At 36.6% G+C, this 19,374-nt stretch overlaps 3 protein-coding genes across 4 annotated transcripts in view; all 3 read left to right on the top strand.

The window, feature by feature from the left end:
• Positions 1–100: 100 nt before the first annotated feature.
• On the top strand, positions 101–5,207 carry LOC122529184 (TATA box-binding protein-associated factor RNA polymerase I subunit B). The gene is made up of 10 exons (XM_043655014.1): positions 101–312; positions 380–470; positions 556–760; positions 822–966; positions 1,040–1,134; positions 1,212–1,427; positions 1,503–1,735; positions 1,827–2,019; positions 3,441–3,881; positions 3,961–5,207. Exons 1-10 carry the CDS (start codon positions 226–228, stop codon positions 5,123–5,125), a joined length of 2,871 nt encoding a protein of 956 aa, XP_043510949.1. The 5' UTR covers positions 101–225; the 3' UTR covers positions 5,126–5,207.
• LOC122529189 (isoaspartyl peptidase/L-asparaginase-like) lies at positions 2,103–2,967 on the top strand. Its single transcript, XM_043655023.1, has 2 exons — positions 2,103–2,431; positions 2,511–2,967. Exons 1-2 carry the CDS (start codon positions 2,134–2,136, stop codon positions 2,846–2,848), a joined length of 636 nt encoding a protein of 211 aa, XP_043510958.1. The 5' UTR covers positions 2,103–2,133; the 3' UTR covers positions 2,849–2,967.
• A 212-nt stretch (positions 5,208–5,419) lies between the features above and the next one.
• The window catches only part of LOC122529187 (protein phosphatase PP2A 55 kDa regulatory subunit), a 47,848-nt gene continuing 33,893 nt past the window's right edge, over positions 5,420–19,374 (top strand). For both annotated transcript variants that reach the window (XM_043655018.1, XM_043655019.1), the window contains exon 1: positions 5,420–5,880. The gene's annotated coding sequence lies outside the window, so the exon portion shown is untranslated. The remainder of the gene's footprint in view (positions 5,881–19,374) is intronic.

The following is a 19,374-nucleotide window of genomic DNA, read 5'->3' as shown; positions in this document are numbered from 1 at the left end:
TAGATGGTAGCGGTTTGGCTATCGCCAATGTATCATTCGTCCAGGCTTCACCAATCGTAATTCACGTTAAGATACGTTCGAGCATGTGAGTACTCGCTGTAAAGTTCGGTTTCATTCTCAATCAGAAACCACAAGGAGAAGGTTGAAACGTGCTTTCATCGTATAACCTCATAGTGTGAATAATCTACTATAAATGCAGCATCTAATGTGATACAACGGTAAAAAATGCAAAAGTGTAATATTTGTGGCAGTAAAGATTTTTACAAAGAAGCAGGACACTTTTACTGTCAAACGTGTCAAACGCAAAATGAGGTACAATATATTATACTTTATTCTCTTTTCTACAAAGACATGTGAAACAATTTCATTGTTTTTATAGGATATCCGAGAAGAAATTCTTGAATTACGTACAGATATAACGACTAGATTACGAAAAACAAGAATTAGACAGTTAAGATCCGATATATCAGGTTTGTTTCAATATTTTAAATGTTACTTTTATTAGAATTTATATTTTTAAATTTTATACATGTGTGTTTCGCTTTCAATTGTTAGGCAACGAGCATGGATGGACTTCATGGGAATTGTACAATTTTGTTTTAATTGGTTTAACGAATGAACTAATAGATCTTGGAGTTTCACCAGATATAAAATTGACAATATTACAATTATGGGCAACATATCTAGGCAATCTTGAAGTAGCATTTATCTCGACTAGAAGAAAATGCATCCCAAAGTTGGCTAAAAGATACAGAAAAAGGTAAAGTTGAATCAAATATTTAAATGAAGTTCAAATTTAGATTAATATTTATTATTTATAGGGATGCAGAAATTATTTATGGTAAGATGCAACCACAGAAAAAATCAAGAAAACGCAGAAGATCTATAGGGAGTATTACAGATACTTCTATTGTATCAAGTGGAACTAGTGAGGGTGGCTCTACAAGAGAATTAAACAGATCTAAAGTAACTTTTATATTATTTATTGAAATAAAATTAAATGTTTAATTTATATTTTACATGAATTATAATTTTTTAGAGACTTTTAATAGCAGCAGATTATGATAAGTATCTTCAATCTCAGAATCATTCTCAGGATAGTACATTTAATAGTACATTTATTCAAAGTCCAAAGTAAGAAATTACATTTTTTTACACAAAATTTCATCTAAATATTTTGAAATATTTCTTATACTTCTTAATTTTTTCAGAATACAGTTTAGTTCCCATGCCAAAGAAGAAACAAGAAAAATTAAAAGGTTATCTAAAAATCTACCTAGATGTGAAAGAGTACAATACAGGGCAAAGCACATAAGTACTCAGTATAGAATGGGACCTAATGTAATTACACCCACACGACTATGGGCAATTATATATTTAGCTTTAAGGATACACAATAATCCTATACAATTAGGAGATATGTTAAGGTATGTAAGAAATACTTTCTTTTTTTTTTTTTGTTATCATTTGACTGTAATTTTAAAAAGAATATCTCCTTTTAGATATGGAAGAGAAGGACATTTATCTTATTATAAATTGGACCATTTATTGCCACCAGAACTGAACTTGACAGCAACTGAAAAAAGTTTCTTAGTTTCTCAGAATGTTGAAATTACACATAAAGGAATGAGAAAAATTATTACAAGCATGGCAAAATCTCTTCGTGTGTGGGATATAGTCTGTCCAGATCTTTTATCTTTAATTAACAGATATTGCCAAGAATTAGGATTACCAAGTATATTTATTTATGCTTATTTATCTAGTTTATTTATATTTGTCCCTACTTCCTATTTCTATTTTTTCTTATTAATATCATCTAATTTTAGGGGGCATTCAATTATATACAGAAAGATTAATAGCTTTATCAGTTCCTAAAATGGTATTTAATGTAAAAACATCATGCATTCCAAACTATGAAGGTCGTGCAATTGCATTTATTATAGTAGTGTTAAAAATTTTACTGGGTCTAGATGGTATAACAGAGTATCGTATCAGTAGAATTGCAGAGAATATTAACAGGTATGTTGAAAAAAATGAATGTCTACTACATATATTATTTTATGTTTTGAACCTCAAAATTTGTAAATGTATGATTAATATAAACGATAAATCGTCAATTTATTTCAAACAAAAATGCAAAATATTACATTATGTAATAATACGTTAAACAAATCGCAAGAACAAATTGGCAGCGGAGAATGTAAATGTTACGAAAATAATGCTCCGTGTATAATTGTACATGGAGGTGCGGGAGATATTGACGATTTTATAATTATAGAAAAAATGACAGCTTGTAAAAAAGCTGCTGTTAATGGTTATAAAAAACTAATGAAAGGTGGAACTTCAGTGGATGCTGTAGAAGCTGCATTATGGTGGTTAGAATGTGATGAATTTTTTAACTGTAGTTATGGATCCGTGTTAAATGAAATAGGTGCATTTCATTTATTTCACTTGATTATATTTAATGAAGGTCAGTTGTGTAAGTTAAGATTATTAACATTCTTAATTAGGAAAAATTCAAATGGATGCTAGCATAATGGATGGTATCACATTTAAATGTGGATCGATAGCCGCAGTTTCAGATATAGAACATCCTATAATGCTCGCAAAATATGTTATGAACAATTTTCCAAATTCTATCTTTGTGGGTGAAGGAGCTAAAAATTTAGCAAAGCGTGCAAATTTAAATTGGATATCAGAAGGAAATATGGTTGCACCAACAGCGCGTATAGCTTTTCATTCAGGAGAAACAGGACAATTTGACACTAATATTAATAATCAAAGTTTATTGGATATCGCTATGTTAACAAGTAAATTTATTGTATTTAAGATCACAATAAGATATTAATTCTTCATTCATCATGTTATTATTTGTAGACAGTTCTGGTACTGTTGGTTGTGTAGCATATGACGGATATAGTATAGCTGCAGGAACTACGACAGGTGGTTTAAATAAAAAGTTGGTAGGAAGAGTGGGAGATACTCCAATATTAGGTTGTGGTACATATGCTATTAGAGATGTAGGTTGCTCCTTAACAGGACATGGAGAATCTATAATGAAATTAGGATTAGCCCGTGAAATCGTAGAAGACATTAAATATAATAATATTTCTTGCGAGGAAGCTCTATATAAACACTTTTCTTACATATTAAAAAAATTTGAACAAGTCGGTGGTGGAATTGTACTTCAGTCAGATGGTCGTTGGGCAACATATTTCACTTCTAATAAAATGCCATATGCTGTCATTGAAAACGATTTAATTACATATGGAGCAAGATTATATGAAGAAAGGAGAGAAATGTATAAGAACAACGAAAAAAATTCCGAATGCAAATGTCCCTTTATAATTGTACTTTTAATGTGACATATTTGTTTTACATATTAAGTTTATTGTTTTATTAATATATATAATTTCTTTCTTTTTCTTTTGGTATTTCAGCGTGGCTATTAAACGCGGTTTACTCAAGGAAAAACTTTTCAGTTTTGAAGAATGGCAAAAATATATTGAATGCAGAAAGACAATTTTAGTACACGCCCATTATCCAACTAAGGTGAAATACAGTCCAGAGTCAGATGGAATCGATGATTTATATTTAAAATTTTTAGAATTTATATCCTCTAAATCCAATAGAAATGAACCCGAGATAAAAAATTCTAAATATTACTTGCCGGAAGAAATTATTAGTTCCATGGCAAAACACATAACTAGTTTAAATATAAATGATTCACCGCTAAAGGCAATAGATATATTTCCACCATCTTTAACACCGCTTCACTCGTATCTGGAACATTTATTGGATCATCCATTTTACGATATTCCTAATGTACTACGAAATAATTTTTTTTTTACGAAAGTTAGATATATGACAAAATCCGATGTGTAAGTAGTTTGACATTATTAATTCAAAGCACGATAATTTCAATCGTATGTAACTGAAATATTTTAATATTTTTCTCAGTCTAATACAGCTAGCAACGGAATGTGATATAGAGTTAGAAATAATCGATTCGAATGTACATTTTCTCGAAAAATATGTACCTCCATTTGAACAACCTAGAATGCCAAGTATAAATGAACTAAAACAACTTATCGATGTAGAAGATGATTTACAGGATCAAAAAACTAATAGTGAAAGTGTAAATGACTATTTACACGCTAAAATACCATGTAGTATTAAATTTGATGCCATTAAAAATCAGTATTACAACAATACTGTAAATGCAATGAGGAGTTCTGAAAATACTAATGCAGACAATTATTTTACATTTACCGAAACTCTACCAAATGGAAAATTAGCAATACCTGTTGATAGCGATACCGAAAGCGAAGAAAATCCAAGTTTTACTAATAATTTAGATCAAGAAACACTTTTAGAAAACAAACTACGTGATAAATACAACGTACACTTATCAATAGCAGAAAAAGAATCCATTCGTAAGTCAAGTAGAATGAGAAAACTACATTCTAAAAAATATAAGATTCAACTTCAGCGAAACGCTAAGGGTCAATTTATTAAAAGTAGCGCTGTACCTATAAAAATTGAAAAAGATGAATCTGAATTTGATGCTGGAGAAAATATAAATTTTTATGATAGTACCGACGCAAACGTGGTAAATGAGTCGCGTATGCGGATTGAAAATAATGAAGAAAATCAATTCACTTTACCTGATATTAATCTTAGTGACATCGATCTTAATGACATTGATCTTAGTGACATTAATTTTAATATAAATGACATTTTTAACTTCAGTAACATTTCATGTTTTAGTCAAAATAACAGCACTCTCGCATCTGTAGCAAATAAGGAGAAAACTGAAGCCAAGAAGACGGATCAATTTTTTAAACCTTTCAAAGAGTATTGGATGTATGACTGCATTTTCAGCCGTGTGAAACCAAAAAATTTTGCTACATTTGAAAAATCCCTGCCGCGTAGTTTCCGTTGGTTATTAAATGAATGCGCGCTTATTGTAGAAATGTCTACGGAAGATTTGTACGAGGAAGTATGTTTAATAGAAAATTATTGTGCACATGTTTTAAAATTTGACCTCTCGAACGGCGATGATGGTACCAACATAAATTCAATACCCAAGAGTCAATTGAATTTTATTTTAAGTAAATGGTAAAGATTTGCGATATATTATGTTATATAATTTTATATAATTTTTATACATTGTCAGAATAATATATGTCAGTTCATTGAAGATATTTTGCAACAGATTTGTGCAACAAAGTACTTTTGTTTTGCTTCCTGTCCTTTCCGCTGCTACGAATCTCCTTGAATTTCTAAAAATGAATGTCTGAAATTTCTGTTTATCGACCGTGTCGAGGAGCGTGGAGCCACGTTAATAATCCGAGTCGACATTGCGGGGCGCCCCGATCAAGCAACTGTTGCACTCGTCGAGAGGCTCGTCGGTTCCCCGGTGTGTTCCTCGTCCCGAGCCGTCGCGACGGCTGAGGGACGACGGAGCGTTTCAGTAGTAAACACCAGTTGGCGTAAGGCAGTGTCGGATGGATGTCATCGTTCTGCGGTCGCTATCACGATACGTGGTGTGTGTACGATCAGGTGATGATGTGTGTACGCTAGCCGCGTGTGTATCTATGTTCTTCCCTTAAGAAACTCGCACGAGCATTCGTGCGTTCGTGCGTGCGTACGTGCGTGCGTGCGTTTGTCCAGAAGCTTATTTGCCCTCGTGCTTCAGAGTGGTCGTGACACCGCGTTGTTTTATTCGTAGCATTGCCCAATTACGTTCATCGAAAGTGCACTTTTACATTTTATTACTTTTGCATATTATAACTCGACGTTGCGTCTGTTTTCTTTGGTTCTGGTGTCGTTCACCGAGGCGTCTGGTCGCCCCACCGTCCCCGCTTCCTGTCCATCGTAAGTGATTTAATTTTCTAATAACCAATTGACTGAAAGAAACTGCATTATTTATATTTTGGGGTGCTAATTTCTTTTTTTCTTTCCTTTCATTTACGATATTATTGTATGTGCAACGCGGAATCTCGTGTCGAAATAGAGGTTTTTGAGCAGTTTCGTTGTTACGTGTGAAATATATCGATCTTACCGATGGCACACAACTAAGTATCAGTCAAGAGTCCGAATTGACATCGCATCGGAGTAGAATTATCTGCGATTGAAAAGTTTTTCGTGCACCTGCTCTGCACGCAGTTGAATTTTAGCTGACATTAACGGATAGAAAGCACGTACGAATCGATCTCAATATTCTCGGATCGTCGATCATCTTGAAATCCGTTGCCAATTGCATATGCGTCATTCACGGGTGCATCATCATTACCGTTGCGTAATTATTGTCCCTTTCTTCCGGTGACGAAATCGATGAACCGTGCCAATGTTGTGCTTCTTTCGATTTCAGTCGCACTTCCACTAATTTCGACATCTAATTCCATCCCCTCGGTCGATCGGCTGGCAAGCTATCATTCTCAAACCGCGTCCGAGAATTATGAATTAAGAACCATCGTTCCGCAAATTTCGCATTGTTGCCCGATGTTACTTTGAAACGAGGCTAACGCGCAAAAATTCACGAACGTGAAGGATGCGCTTGCGCATCTTACGTATATCATTGTAGTTATCTGTCGCGCGGATAGACCTAATCTATGGCCATAAATCGTTTTCGGTTTCAATTGTTATGACCTCCGATTATTCCGCCATTAGAATACGATCAACATACGACTTACCGTCACGACCGACGTGATATCTCACCGAGATTGATACCTGAACGATTTATACCCGAAACGTGAAATGCATCTTCACCGCCGTGAATGATAAATCGTGCAAAGGTGCCCCGGTCGCTTTCATTTAAATTCGAACTGGAGAGCGTTCCTTTGTCTACGGTGGTAATAATTTCAAACTTGCCGCTTCGAGTGCTCTACCCTCATTTCCACGTTTCATGCCGTGGCTTAAAGAGGATGTTCCTCGACGGAGGATTACTAGATCGGTCGAGATTACGGAAACCGTATCCGATATGATACATCGATGTTCTCCAGCAACGCAGCCATGCATTTCTTCCGCTGCCCGGTGCAGAAAGGATCTCGCGTGACGACGTGATACGTGGAGAAATGAATTAAAACATGAATTAAAACCGCGAGCATGTGCGAATATATACGTCAAATAAAACGATAAAATTCACTAAACGATATTGAAATGGTTGACGTAGCATTAAGTACCGAACTTGCTGGCTCGAACGAAAGCTCGAGTTGAACAGGTTCTTATAAATCTGGATCAGATCTGTCAAAGATTCAAGGGCTGGGTAATTATTCTCAACTTTTTTCTAGAGTGATGGAAACAAATATTTGTCCGAATTAATACTGTTTGAAGGTTTTGCTTAATTTCTGATAACAAACTATGATGGAATTTTAATATATCATTAAGATAAGATATGGGACCAATTTTTTAAAAACAATGTAACTCTTAACCAAAAGCACTTTTTTTATATACATGGTATTTTTTTCTTTTACAATTTGCCGGAAAACAGAGTAAAAAAACATCAGCATCTTCATACTAAATTAGGTTATGCCAAATTCATAAGATAAGGAAAACAGATACCTAATATGAGATCCGATTAATTTTTTTCTGAAGCTTATTTTTTTTTTCTTTCCTTGCACATTGGGCAAATGAAATCTATCTCGTCCACAATCTTTGTGAGATTATATCGATAAAATTTTGTTCACTGAACCTACTGTTGTACCATCATGTATTCCGCGTCGTAATTTTCTTCACGATCGCTTTCGTCATTCAGAACGATATCTTCGTCACTTTCATCTCTTGAACTTTCATTTACACGTTTCTTTTTAATGGGGGTCTTCAATTGTTACTTTTCATTACCTTGATTTTACCTTTTTCATTCGAGCTTTCTTTTAGTCTGTCTTTGTAGGATGACTTAGCTTACAGATAACCAATTCAAAAACCATTCGTTTTATGTCCGATCTCCGTAAATAAGAATATTTATTATCCATATAAAGATAATATTTAACTATTCAATTATTTCTTGGCTTTTTACCAAGAGGCTTCGGTACCAATTCTTCAGGAGCAAAGTCGATATTTTTTTACGTAACGTTCGAGAGTTTTGTTCTTTAAGAACATTGAAAAATTTCGCCGCTTTTTTATAATCTATATCATCTTCTCGAACTGTGCTTTTCGAGATCTCATTCTGTTTGTTTTTCTTCAGCGGAACCCGCTTAAAAAAACGAAGATAATTAATCTTATGTGCGACCTATCTCATAATTGGAAACAATACTTCCTATAACGTCATTTAAAAATTAATATATACATGTAATCAGTAAATCTTAAAACTTCACTGCCTGAGCTGATTAAACACTTACCATATTGGTAGGTATTTATAATAGAGCAAGAATCTTTTAAAAACATTTCCTGACGCGACTCGCTAACGTCTGTTTCCCGGAGGTCCGTTTCAACGATTTTCTAACGCCGTAACGTGCAGACGAAACAACTGATAAATGCTGGCGAACGAAAGGAAACATTGCGATCACGTTCGACGATTCCATAACGAAGATAAGCTAGGGTCTCATATTAGGAGAGGTCTCACATTAGGGCATCATTTTGCCCTACGCGTCATGCAATTTGTCGTTGAATACGAATCCGAATAGATTGAGAGTACGCGAACGTCGTGCACAATTACTCCCTTCGCTGTTCGTTTTTTCTTCAATATTTTTTTCCTCTCCCTCCGCCGCCTCTTTCGTTTTCTTTTCTCTCGTTATTTTCTGGTAGAGCACAACGCAACAAAGGGAACTTTATTTTTAATTTCAATGACATTACGCAACCTGTAATTCGTATCGGCTCCACCGGTGGAGAAAATAATTCCTTGTGTAACAAAGCATCGAATGGTTCATTGAACCATGCTCCTTTCTCCGAGTATTCGCCGAGCGATCCCGTGTCCCGGCGAAGCAGCGTATCATCGATTACACATTGTTAAGCCGATCTACGTTGTCGAGTCGTTCGCAGGCCATCGAGGTTGCACTTGCACTGGCGCGTACACGCCGGTTTTATATTTAGTTCCCCTCCCCGGCCACTTTGAAACTTTCTGCAACGTTTGGGAAACAAACATACCGGCCGGCCGGGCCGGGCCGGGCTGCGTATAAATTGCAATCACGAGCCTTGTCGACAATATCTCTCTCGGCCGTTTCAACACCTCCTGCATCCTGTTGCACGCATCCTGTGCGTCGAGACAGGAGGCCTTCGAGGAGGTTAATCGGAGCCAGTTATCGGTGGCTTGCACCGATCAACCGCTTAACTCGCCGTGGCATCGGCGTTGGAGGAAAGAGTAACAGTCTCGCGCAAATATATCTGAACGCTTAACCATTGGTATTGATATTGATATTGATATTGACAGAGTTAATTCTTTTAATAAAGTCCCCCCGTTAAATTCGACGATCTTTATGACGGAGGCGTAACGCACGCAATGGATCGACTTTTATCTACTTGCAGCAATGTAGATGGATATTGTAAATCAAACGAGTCGTACGTGAAAAGTCGTCGTGTTTCACTTATCGTTAGTGTCGAAATTAAGCGGAACACTTCGGAATTGGAGAGTCGAGTCGATAGGAGCGGAAAATATTTAAACAGAAAATCCACGTAGCAGAGATGAACCACTTGCGCTGGCAAACTGATTGCGGACCATAACGAGCGGCCGAACCTTAGACAACCATTTGTCGCTTTCTTTTTGAACTCGGCATAATAGAAATTATACTGGATAGAAATTATTGAGAAGTAATAAATTTATTATTTGTTTTGCCTCGATTGTACTTAAATATACTTAAAACTCAGAAAATATTGCAATTTTTGGACAAGAAACTCTCGACGTGCGTGGCACGTCATTACAGCGGATTGCGGACCATAACGAGCGACCGAACCGTATACAATTATTCGTCGCTTTCTTTTTGAACTCGTCGGTACAACATTATTGGATAGAAATTATTGACAAGTAATAAATTTATTATTTGTTTTACTGTAAATATACTTAAAATTAGGAAAATATTGCAATTTTGGGACAAAAAACTCTCGACGAATATGGCATGTCACTCCAGCTCATTGCGCTGGCAACTGACTGCGGACCATAACGAGCGACCGAACCGTATACAATTATTCGTCGGTATAACATCACTGGATAGAAATTATTGACAAGTAATAAATTTATTATTTGTTCTGCCTATTTTGTTTTACTTGAATATACTTAAAATTGGGAAAATATTGCAATTTTGGGACAAAAAAACTCTCGATGTGCGTGGCACGTCATTACAGCAGATTGCGGACCATAACGAGCGACCGAACCGTATACAATTATTCGTCGCTTTCTTTTGGAACTCGTCGGTACAACATTATTGGATAGAAATTATTGACAAGTAATAAATTTATTATTTGTTTTACTTGAAACATACTTAAAATTAGGAAAATATTGCAATTTTGGGACAAAAAACTCTCGACGAATATGGCATGTCACTCCAGCTCATTGCGCTGGCAACTGATTGCGGACCATAACGAGCGACCGAACCGTATACAATTATTCGTCGGTATAACATCACTGGATAGAAATTATTGACAGGTAATAAATTTATTATTTGTTTTGTCTATTTTCTTTTACTTGAATATACTTAAAATTGGGAAAATATTGCAATTTTTTGGGACAAAAAACTCTCGACGTGCGTGGCACGTCATTTCAGCGCAAGAGGTTAAATAGCGAATGTATCGCACGGTAAACACGGTTGAAATATATTGTTACGTTCTTTAACATTTAATTTAAATTCACAGTTTATAATTCAGCTCGTTAATTCGTAATAATAACAGTTTGCAGAGTCAGCTCATTAATTCGTAATTTAAATTTACAGTTTGTGAATCCTCGCTTATTAAATTCGCGGCGCCGCTGGCCAAATTCAAGCATCCTTGTTCGCAGATCTTGGAAGAATTTCGATCTTGAAACGAGCGCGTATCTTGACACCAACTGCGTTGACGATTGTGCCGATTGTACGTTTAACGTCGCGAAAGTAGATTCGCGAATCGTTATCGAGAAATGAAATTGCAACGTTTCACGCTTCGTTCGCCGCCGTGTTTCCTCGTGATTCGTAAAAAGTCGCTGGAAAGCCTGACGCGTCTAGTCGAGTCTTCAACTCGTAAACTGCGTTTGACCTACTCCGTGGAGATTCCCCGGTTCTTCGCCTCCGCGTCTTCAACCGGTCGATCAAACTTCGTCTCTCTTTGCAGCAAGCACGGCTAATGGAAACAGATGCCTCGGAAATATATCGAGATCGGGCGAGAAGACCGAGCTTTCGCTCTGGCAAAGACAGCTTGCGCCGCTCGAGGGCTTTTCAATTTCGTCTCGACTCGTCTCGATGAAACGACGTTGAGAAGCAGCGCGTTTTAATCGATCCCTGAACTCGGCGACCGGCCAGGCCTCGAGATGATTTCGACTAGTCATCTTCGAGACTGCGAATTCTTTGAATCGTTTCGTTTGAACTTTTTCGAATCGTGTTTTTGAGCGAGGTACATATCACGTGGCAAGTTGAAAATTACAATACAATTATTTTACTAATTTACACACGCTTCCAAGGATTATAAAATTATTCTAATATAACGCACTTGAAATTATGAATATTATAGATTAACAGTTAAAATGATAAAAAATTGTAAATAATATTTATAAATATTATAAGTTAACAGTTTAAAGCGAATAAATAATAAAAGTAATAAATAATAGTTAAACTATTAATAACTAATAGTTAAAAGTAATAACTAATGTAGTACAGTTATCTTTATTCGAAGCACGCACATCGCTCGCGTATAAATCCAGCAAGTTTTGAAAACGATACATATAGTATTCTGTTTGTGATAAAGAAAAAAAGACGAACGAGATCGGTTTATCGGGCAGTTCCTCTGTAATAAATTCCTGGGAAAAGAGAAACTCCATTCTTCCACGCGTTCTTCCACAAGCACATATACGCGTTTCTTAAACAAGCGTTTCATTAACGCGCCGCTCCCATCGAGACGATATATCGACGTTCGAATTTTACATCTTCCGTATTATTCTTAACACGTTCTAACGCAAAACGCTGGAATCGCCGTTGGCCAACTACGCTGCCGGCAGAAACTTTTCCCTCCAGCTGTGTACTTTTTTCCAATATAACCACGATGTGCTCCAAATTTCGTCGCGTAAACCCGAAGAGGCGAGTTGCGCGACAGAACGTTGCCCAACTCGGAAGATTTTATCGGTAGAGAGAGAGAGGGAATGTTTTTCTGAATCTGAAGAGAGAAATCCGTCCGTTCCACGGCGATTGTCTCGCGATTCACGCCAGAGTGAAGAAGCAGAGAGAGAGAGAAAGAGAGATAGAACAATCGTTGTTCGGTCGAGCAGTTCGTTGTCCTCGTGACACAGTGAAAGAATGCCGATGCTGTCGATCGGAAACCGGCATCTCGCGCTTCAACCGATGAAAGCTCCTCGGAGCTGTTGTTTCTCCGATAGATTTCGCCTCCGGTTCTCGATAATCGAATTGGTTCGCTAATCGTGCCGCGGTTTCCACCGCTCGTCGTTCACCTTCCTCCACGAGGTTCATGAATTCGTTTCGAGCTGTTCTCCTCTGTAGTTCAGTCGTCGATAAACGAGTCGACACGTGGGAAGTTAGGAAAACGGGTGACGCTTTCTACAAATGTTACACGACTCTGTCCTCTCTCTTTCTCTCTCTCTCTGTTTCGACGTTTACTCGCAACACTATCAGCTCCTCGTATGAATGTTTTACACAGAAATATGCTTTCACGTGCACTTACTTCACTTCAACGTCTTGTTATCGCGTTTACTTGCTTAATCTTTTAACAAAGAAGTTACCTACAGCTTATAAGTTGGTTATCGATTGCTTGTCCTCTCTTGTTCTTAACGGGTGGAATTAGATATTTCTATAGGCATGTTTCTAAGATATTCTTGCGTATATATATTAATTATATATATTATATTATATTATTTATTAATATTATATATTATATTATATTATATTATTTATTAATATTATATATTATATTATATTATATTATTTATTAATATTATATATTATATTATATTATATTATTTATTAATATTATATATTATATTATATTATATTATTTATTAATATTATATATTATATTATATTATATTATTTATTAATATTATATATTATATTATATTATATATATTAACTAATAGTAGCGAATGCGTGTCTATTAATTATAATTTTCAGCTCAGCTAAATGTTCGTGAAATTATGTGATAATTTGTGTAATATAATTGCACGGGCCTGGTTTCAGATACGATTGATAATTGAAAAAAAAGAAATGTAACAATTATGGTCAAGAGCTCGAAATTTAAAGTTGATATTAATATAGCTTTATTAATATTAATATAACTATTATTATTTATACTACTTTTTTTATTAATACTACTACAACAGTAATAATCAAATAGTCGTTTAAAGGGAATAACATGATAAATTTGATTTTTTATGTAATTTACTTTAAGAGAAAAACACATAAATTGTATAACTGGTCTTTGTTTCTTAACTTTGCGCAATGAGTTCTTCTGGTATATTTCTTAAAAAAAGAAAATTAGAGATCCGGCGTCTCTTTGTTTCCGAGAAGCTCTTTAAAGCCATTATGTCTAACAGCAATATGTTTGAAAACGGGAAACTTTGTTATCCCGTTTGAGGTGTAACGTAGCAAAGTTGCGAGAAGAAAGTTCGCAAACTTGTGTCTTTGTAACTTGTTACTTGGATCTAGCGGTTGGTAAGTTGCAACAAAGTCGAGTAATAAAATTTAAAATGACAATGTTGGGTCTTCTTCGTCTTTTTCTCTCGAGCGGAACGGTTTAGTCGTTTAGGGGAAAAATTGAACAACCCCGAGGTCGTGGAGAGACGTAACGAGTCGTTTTCTTTGGAGAAATTAACATGTCAATTTACGTTTTAACACCCGGTTCTGCGAAAGATTTCAGCTACTCGAGGATCGCCACGTATGCGATGAAAATTCACCATCGATATATAATGTTTGCCACCGATATAATCGAAGTTCCCCGTGAACTCAGCGCGTTTGAACTTTCATAAATTTTCGCGAAGGTGTTCACGGATTACAATGTTAATAGAATTCGATACCGGTTCGACACCGATAACAGAGCTTTCCCCTGGGTTCACCTATTGAATGAACTATTGCGACCTTCGTCGCCTCGAGATTTCCTCTTCGGTTCGCGATCCTTCTTCACTCGCTCCTCCTTCGTCCTTTTTTGTTTCGCTTCATTTCTCGATTATCAATGCGACGTTGGTTTGCACCTAGTCGTAATTTACCGCGCGTGCATATTTTGCTCCAATCGACGATCGTTCCTAATCGGTCTATCGATCGTCTTTCAGCGAAATTAGCTCTCGTTACGCGACAATGCAGTCCGCGTTCGCCAGCGACGGAAGACGAAGGGTTGAACGGAACAACGGACGCGCGTCGAGTCGAACAATGCTGTGACAAAAATTGCAATTACTCCAATTGGATGCGGAATCTGATCGGAAAGACTCGGTGGTTTCTGAATGCGCTGCGATTGGTTGTGAGAAGGCAGGCAGACTTGCGAGCAAGGGACGAGAAGAAATTATGACAGAGTTATTCGAACACTTGTACGAACTTTTGTGCAAATTTTTAAACACGATTCTCTCGAAAACGATGGCTTTAACCAACAAATTTTATTCTTTCTTCTCGACGTATTTTTACATATTCGTCCAATCGGTTGACTACGGGTCGCGACTGTCACCTTTTGTATAATATAATTTATTGTATAAGATATTTTATACAAGTATAGAGATTGCAAAAGTATATCAATATGTGGTTTGAATATTCAGTGGGGAAGCATCTCTAACATTTGTCACACGCTTAGGATAATTATTTGGATGTTTAAAATACATAAATAAAGTATATTTGCAACTTGAATATACAACACACATGTGGCTTAAAATCTTTTCGAATTGCGACGATACAAAAAATATTACGAGGTAAAAACTGGTAAGGATATTTTTTTTCGAAGTCATTTTTTTTTTTAAAGGAATTTTTAAGATTTTTTTCCATATAACTACATTTTTTTTTTTTTTGTTGTATCGTCTAGCTGGTAAAAAAAAGATGTACAAAGAACATAACCTTGAAAATTTAAATTTTACGTAGAAATTCATCACAGACAAATAAAGATGTTTATCGTTTATTACATCATCAACGATAATCTCTTTTAGCAGCCTGGCCAGTATATCGAAATTTGCCAGTAATTCATAACTTGGAACATTCAACGCAGGAGGAGATCAATTTTGATACTCATTTATGATAAGTGACTAGCTAGTTTGACACAACTAACGGCACATTAGTTCCAAATTTCGGCTAATTGAACGAAATTTCAAAATACTTTGCACAACAGACGTAAACTAAAGGTAGCACAGACATTCTTCTACTTTTTCCAATTCGAACGCTTTTCCGCCACCGTTTGCCACGTGCATGCAACGGGTGGAGGATCATTTCATCGAAACTTGAAAAATCGACGATTGCTACGATTCTTCCGTTCTGCACGATGACGGCAGCTTCTTTTCGTTTATTTGTTCATTGACAAATGAACTGAGAGCAAGGCGAGCGAGTGCATGTGCTCCAGGAAAGGGAGCAAAGGATATATAACTCGCGAAGCCGGCCTTTCACCTTGAAACAGTACAGCCCAGAAATAACCTGTTCTCTATTTTCGAGCAACCTCTCCGGCACGGTCCTCAAGCACGCTTTCCTCTAATGCATCTCTCAGATGAACGTGTACATAACTATAGGTGACGTTTGTGCGCACACGTATAGACGACACTGGCTGGTAATAAATAACGCCGTCTGCCGATAATCGTCCTGTTTCACTTACGCCGTCGCTCAGGGACATTGTTTCATACACTTCCCTCCAAAAGTATTAGGACACCTGCTTGTTTAGTGTAAATTGTAATTTTTTTCGTGGATGCGTGGCTATGAAAGGAACCATTGCCACAAAATAAAGTAAAAAGACTACAGTGGGCTAGAAAATATCGAAATTGGTCAGTCGAAGAGTGGAAAAATGTTTCATGGAACGACGAATCTAAACTTGAGGTGTTTAGTTGCAAGCGGCGAGCTTATGTTTTTAAAAGACTTGAAGAAAAAAATGATTCCCGACTGTATCGTATCCACAGTTAAACACGGAGGGCGATCGATAATGATCTGGGGGTTTATTGGAGCAAATAGTGTTGATGATTTAATAAGAATCGAAGGGATTCTGAAAAGAGAACAATATTTGTCTATTTTACGTGATCATGCCGTACCATCTAGACGAGTAACAGGCCAAAATTTTATTTTCACGCGTGATAACGATGCCAAGCACGCTGCTTGAGTTTGTAAAGACCATTTGCAACATTTAGAACAGAGTGATGAATCAAAAATGACGCATTGGCCCCCGATCTGAACCCAATAGAGAAGATTTGGGATGAATTAGATTGGAAAATCTATGAAGCATGTTCCAAAGTCCCAAAATGACTTGTGGAACAAACTATCATACAAAATGCATGGAACCAAATAGTACCAGAAACAGTAGAAAAACTAATAAAACGGATGGCGAAATTAGTCGAACGAATGATTAAGAAAAACGCGGTGGATATATCGACGAAAAGAAAATTTAACTTTCTCGTGCAAAATTACTGTCATCGTTACTACAATGTAAACTATATATACCTCTCCCAGCTTGATACAACTAACATTGAAAGAAATTTCAGAAATTATAACAATTTCCTGATGGCTTTCCAAATTTATTTCATTTTCTGTAAGTGTTCTGATATTTTCGGAGGGCATTCACCACTTCGAGGGCACAACATTCACCCGTTCGACACGGACGATTAAAAAAAAAAAAAAGAGACACGTGTCAAATTTTTTCGAAATTTTACATTTACGCCAAATTTCATGAAAATCAGGTGATTGACACTGTGTCGAGATTTGTTCGCTCGCTACAATCTGATCGCAATTCGCCAAAGTGTCGAATTGTTCCGGCAGCAGTGTGGACGCGGCATAACACGTTCGATACTCGCGACCGAATTTTTCAAGAACACGTTCGTAATGAAAAAAAATTTCACGCCTCTCTCTCGTTTCATCGCCAAGTCGGAGAAAGTTGTAGCAAAAAATGGAGAGAGGGAGGAAAGAGGGGCAAAACTTCTTTTCATTTATGTAAACTGGCTCTCCTGACACGCGCGACGTGAACTTTCTTTCCAAAGTATTTCGACAAAGCCTTTTCCAGATTCATTGGTCTACTTGAATTCAAATCGGTTGGGTTCGAACAACCGGTGATTTTAAGAGAAGAAAGAAAACGCGTAGGGAAGTTCGTACGCGGTAAAATCATTAAATAATAAAAGTATACGTCGTATTAGCGAGCACCGGAACTGGAAATTGACGTCAAATTAACCAATCGACTTTAACTACTTTGGTGTTAATTAGCTTTAAATCTTACTAATGCAATCGCCATACTTTGTCACTGTCGTGTTAACGAAGCTTCAAAGTGTTTTATGTAACGTATACGTGAGATTCAAGTTTTTTTTTTTTTTATATGTCCTGAATTTAAATGGCCAAACTGCTTGATCCGCACATAGAAAAATATGTTACAGGTTTGTCAGAAAATCGAGTTTGCCTTCTCACAGTGTTATAAACGTTATGAATTATGCGTTTTCTCTTTAACGTTTGATGTTTACTTCCAAACAAAAGATTTGCTCAACAGAAGTAACTTCGCACGGAGAATTAAAGTGCAAAGGACCAAAAGCGTAATTTTATCGGCAAAATTCTCAGAAATGCTTTATAGTGTTATTCGCCGATCAAATCAAAGCTTGACGAAATTTTAAAAATTATTTATTTTAAAATTATTTATTAGAAATTGTTACCAATGCTGCAATGAAAAAAAAAAAATGCTACTTACATATTTTATGTATACAATATTTGCTCATAACTCTATAATAAATTCTTTTTTATGTTCTCTGTATATAAACTTCAAGTACTTTGCACAACATGCGCGTACGTAAAAGTTTCCCGTTACAAAGCGTTCGAACATTTTCACGGATCGATGTTATTTCAGCAAATAAAAATCCGCTATCCGCTATTGGTTTTCCTCCGATCGAAATTTCTTCGTCTCGACACGCAGGTCTCGAATATACGCGGGATATATTGTTCGTCTCTCCATCGTTCGAAACAATTACTTTCGGGCACAATTAAGAATCGAACGATTCCCGAGTCGTATCGACTGGGAAAGTCGCCGCGGTGGCATCGTGATTATCGCCGGCGAAAGAAAACGAAGAATATGAGGCCGAGGATCGTGAAACAATACGCCCGCCACCGTCATAATTTCCGCGATAACGGGCCGTCACAATGAAACGAATTTACCGGCCGTTGGAACTCGGAGAGGCGCGAAATTTTTCACGATATTTTTCTCCGCTCGAGCGCCGCGAAGCCTTCTCGATCCATTTCCACCGGAGACGGATCGTGAAGGAGAAGATAAACGCCAGGTTACGTCCCATTCGTGAAAAGAATATCGACACGATCGCTGGTACGAAAATCTGTTGGTAATGGAATTTCTGTCTTATGGTCTTGTTGGACATTGTCGATCGTAAATTGGAAGAAACCGACATCTTTCCTCTGCGTTTCTCTACAATTACAACATTTATCCTTGCGGCTCTTGGTTGGCCATTATTGCCTTTGTAAATCGGACAAATCATCCGACGCTCTTCTGTTGTACGTAATAAACAGCATTGGTACACAGTGGAAAGCACAGCGATGAAAAATTATCGATACTTTAAACTGTTGTGGAACTTCGTTGAAAGAACTCGTGTAACAATCCAACGCTTGATCATACGTTTTCAAACGTACAAAGCCTCTACCTTGACAATGCTGTGACAATCCTTCGTTCGTTTTCAACGATGTCTTTACACATGTGGAAAATTGCCGATAATTGTTGTAAAATTCAAACGCTTCCGAAAACATCGAGAAATTGTTTTCGACGCTACATCTGTCATAGTCTTCAAGATCGAAGTCTCTCCTTTACAATGACTCCTTGAAACTTGCTGCGCGATTTCGTTGAACTTTGAAACATCAGCAGTCGTCCAAAATGTTGGGATTTCTAGAATTTCTGTCGCTTAACGCTGGTAACATTCAAAGATCAATGAAATAACAAAAAAAGAAGCAAGTTTTAGATGATTATTGTAAAGAGTAGATACTTTAATCCTCGAACTCGCGATGAGTTTAGTAGATGGAAAGAAAATTTTTTCGACTTGCATTTTCGTGGTCTTGTCGAATGCTGTACTGGAGGAAGCTCTTGTAAATGAAAGAAATACACCACCGA

The sequence above is a fragment of the Frieseomelitta varia genome, unplaced genomic scaffold (assembly GCF_011392965.1).
Source record: "Frieseomelitta varia isolate USP_RPSP 00005682 unplaced genomic scaffold, Fvar_1.2 scaffold_28, whole genome shotgun sequence".
In the NCBI taxonomy this organism is placed as follows: domain Eukaryota; kingdom Metazoa; phylum Arthropoda; class Insecta; order Hymenoptera; family Apidae; genus Frieseomelitta; species Frieseomelitta varia.
Note: the sequence above shows the minus strand (reverse complement) of the source record. Positions and strands in the feature narration are given on the sequence as shown.

Coding starts and splice junctions, on each gene's coding strand:
- LOC122529184 (XM_043655014.1), top strand. CDS start 226: ATGCAAAAGTGTAATATTTGTGGCAGTAAAGATTTTTACAAAGAAGCA. Junction 313..379: donor CGTGTCAAACGCAAAATGAG/GTACAATATATT, acceptor TTGTTTTTATAG/GATATCCGAGAAGAAATTCT. Junction 967..1,039: donor GAGAATTAAACAGATCTAAA/GTAACTTTTATA, acceptor ATAATTTTTTAG/AGACTTTTAATAGCAGCAGA.
- LOC122529189 (XM_043655023.1), top strand. CDS start 2,134: ATGCAAAATATTACATTATGTAATAATACGTTAAACAAATCGCAAGAA. Junction 2,432..2,510: donor ATCCGTGTTAAATGAAATAG/GTGCATTTCATT, acceptor ATTCTTAATTAG/GAAAAATTCAAATGGATGCT.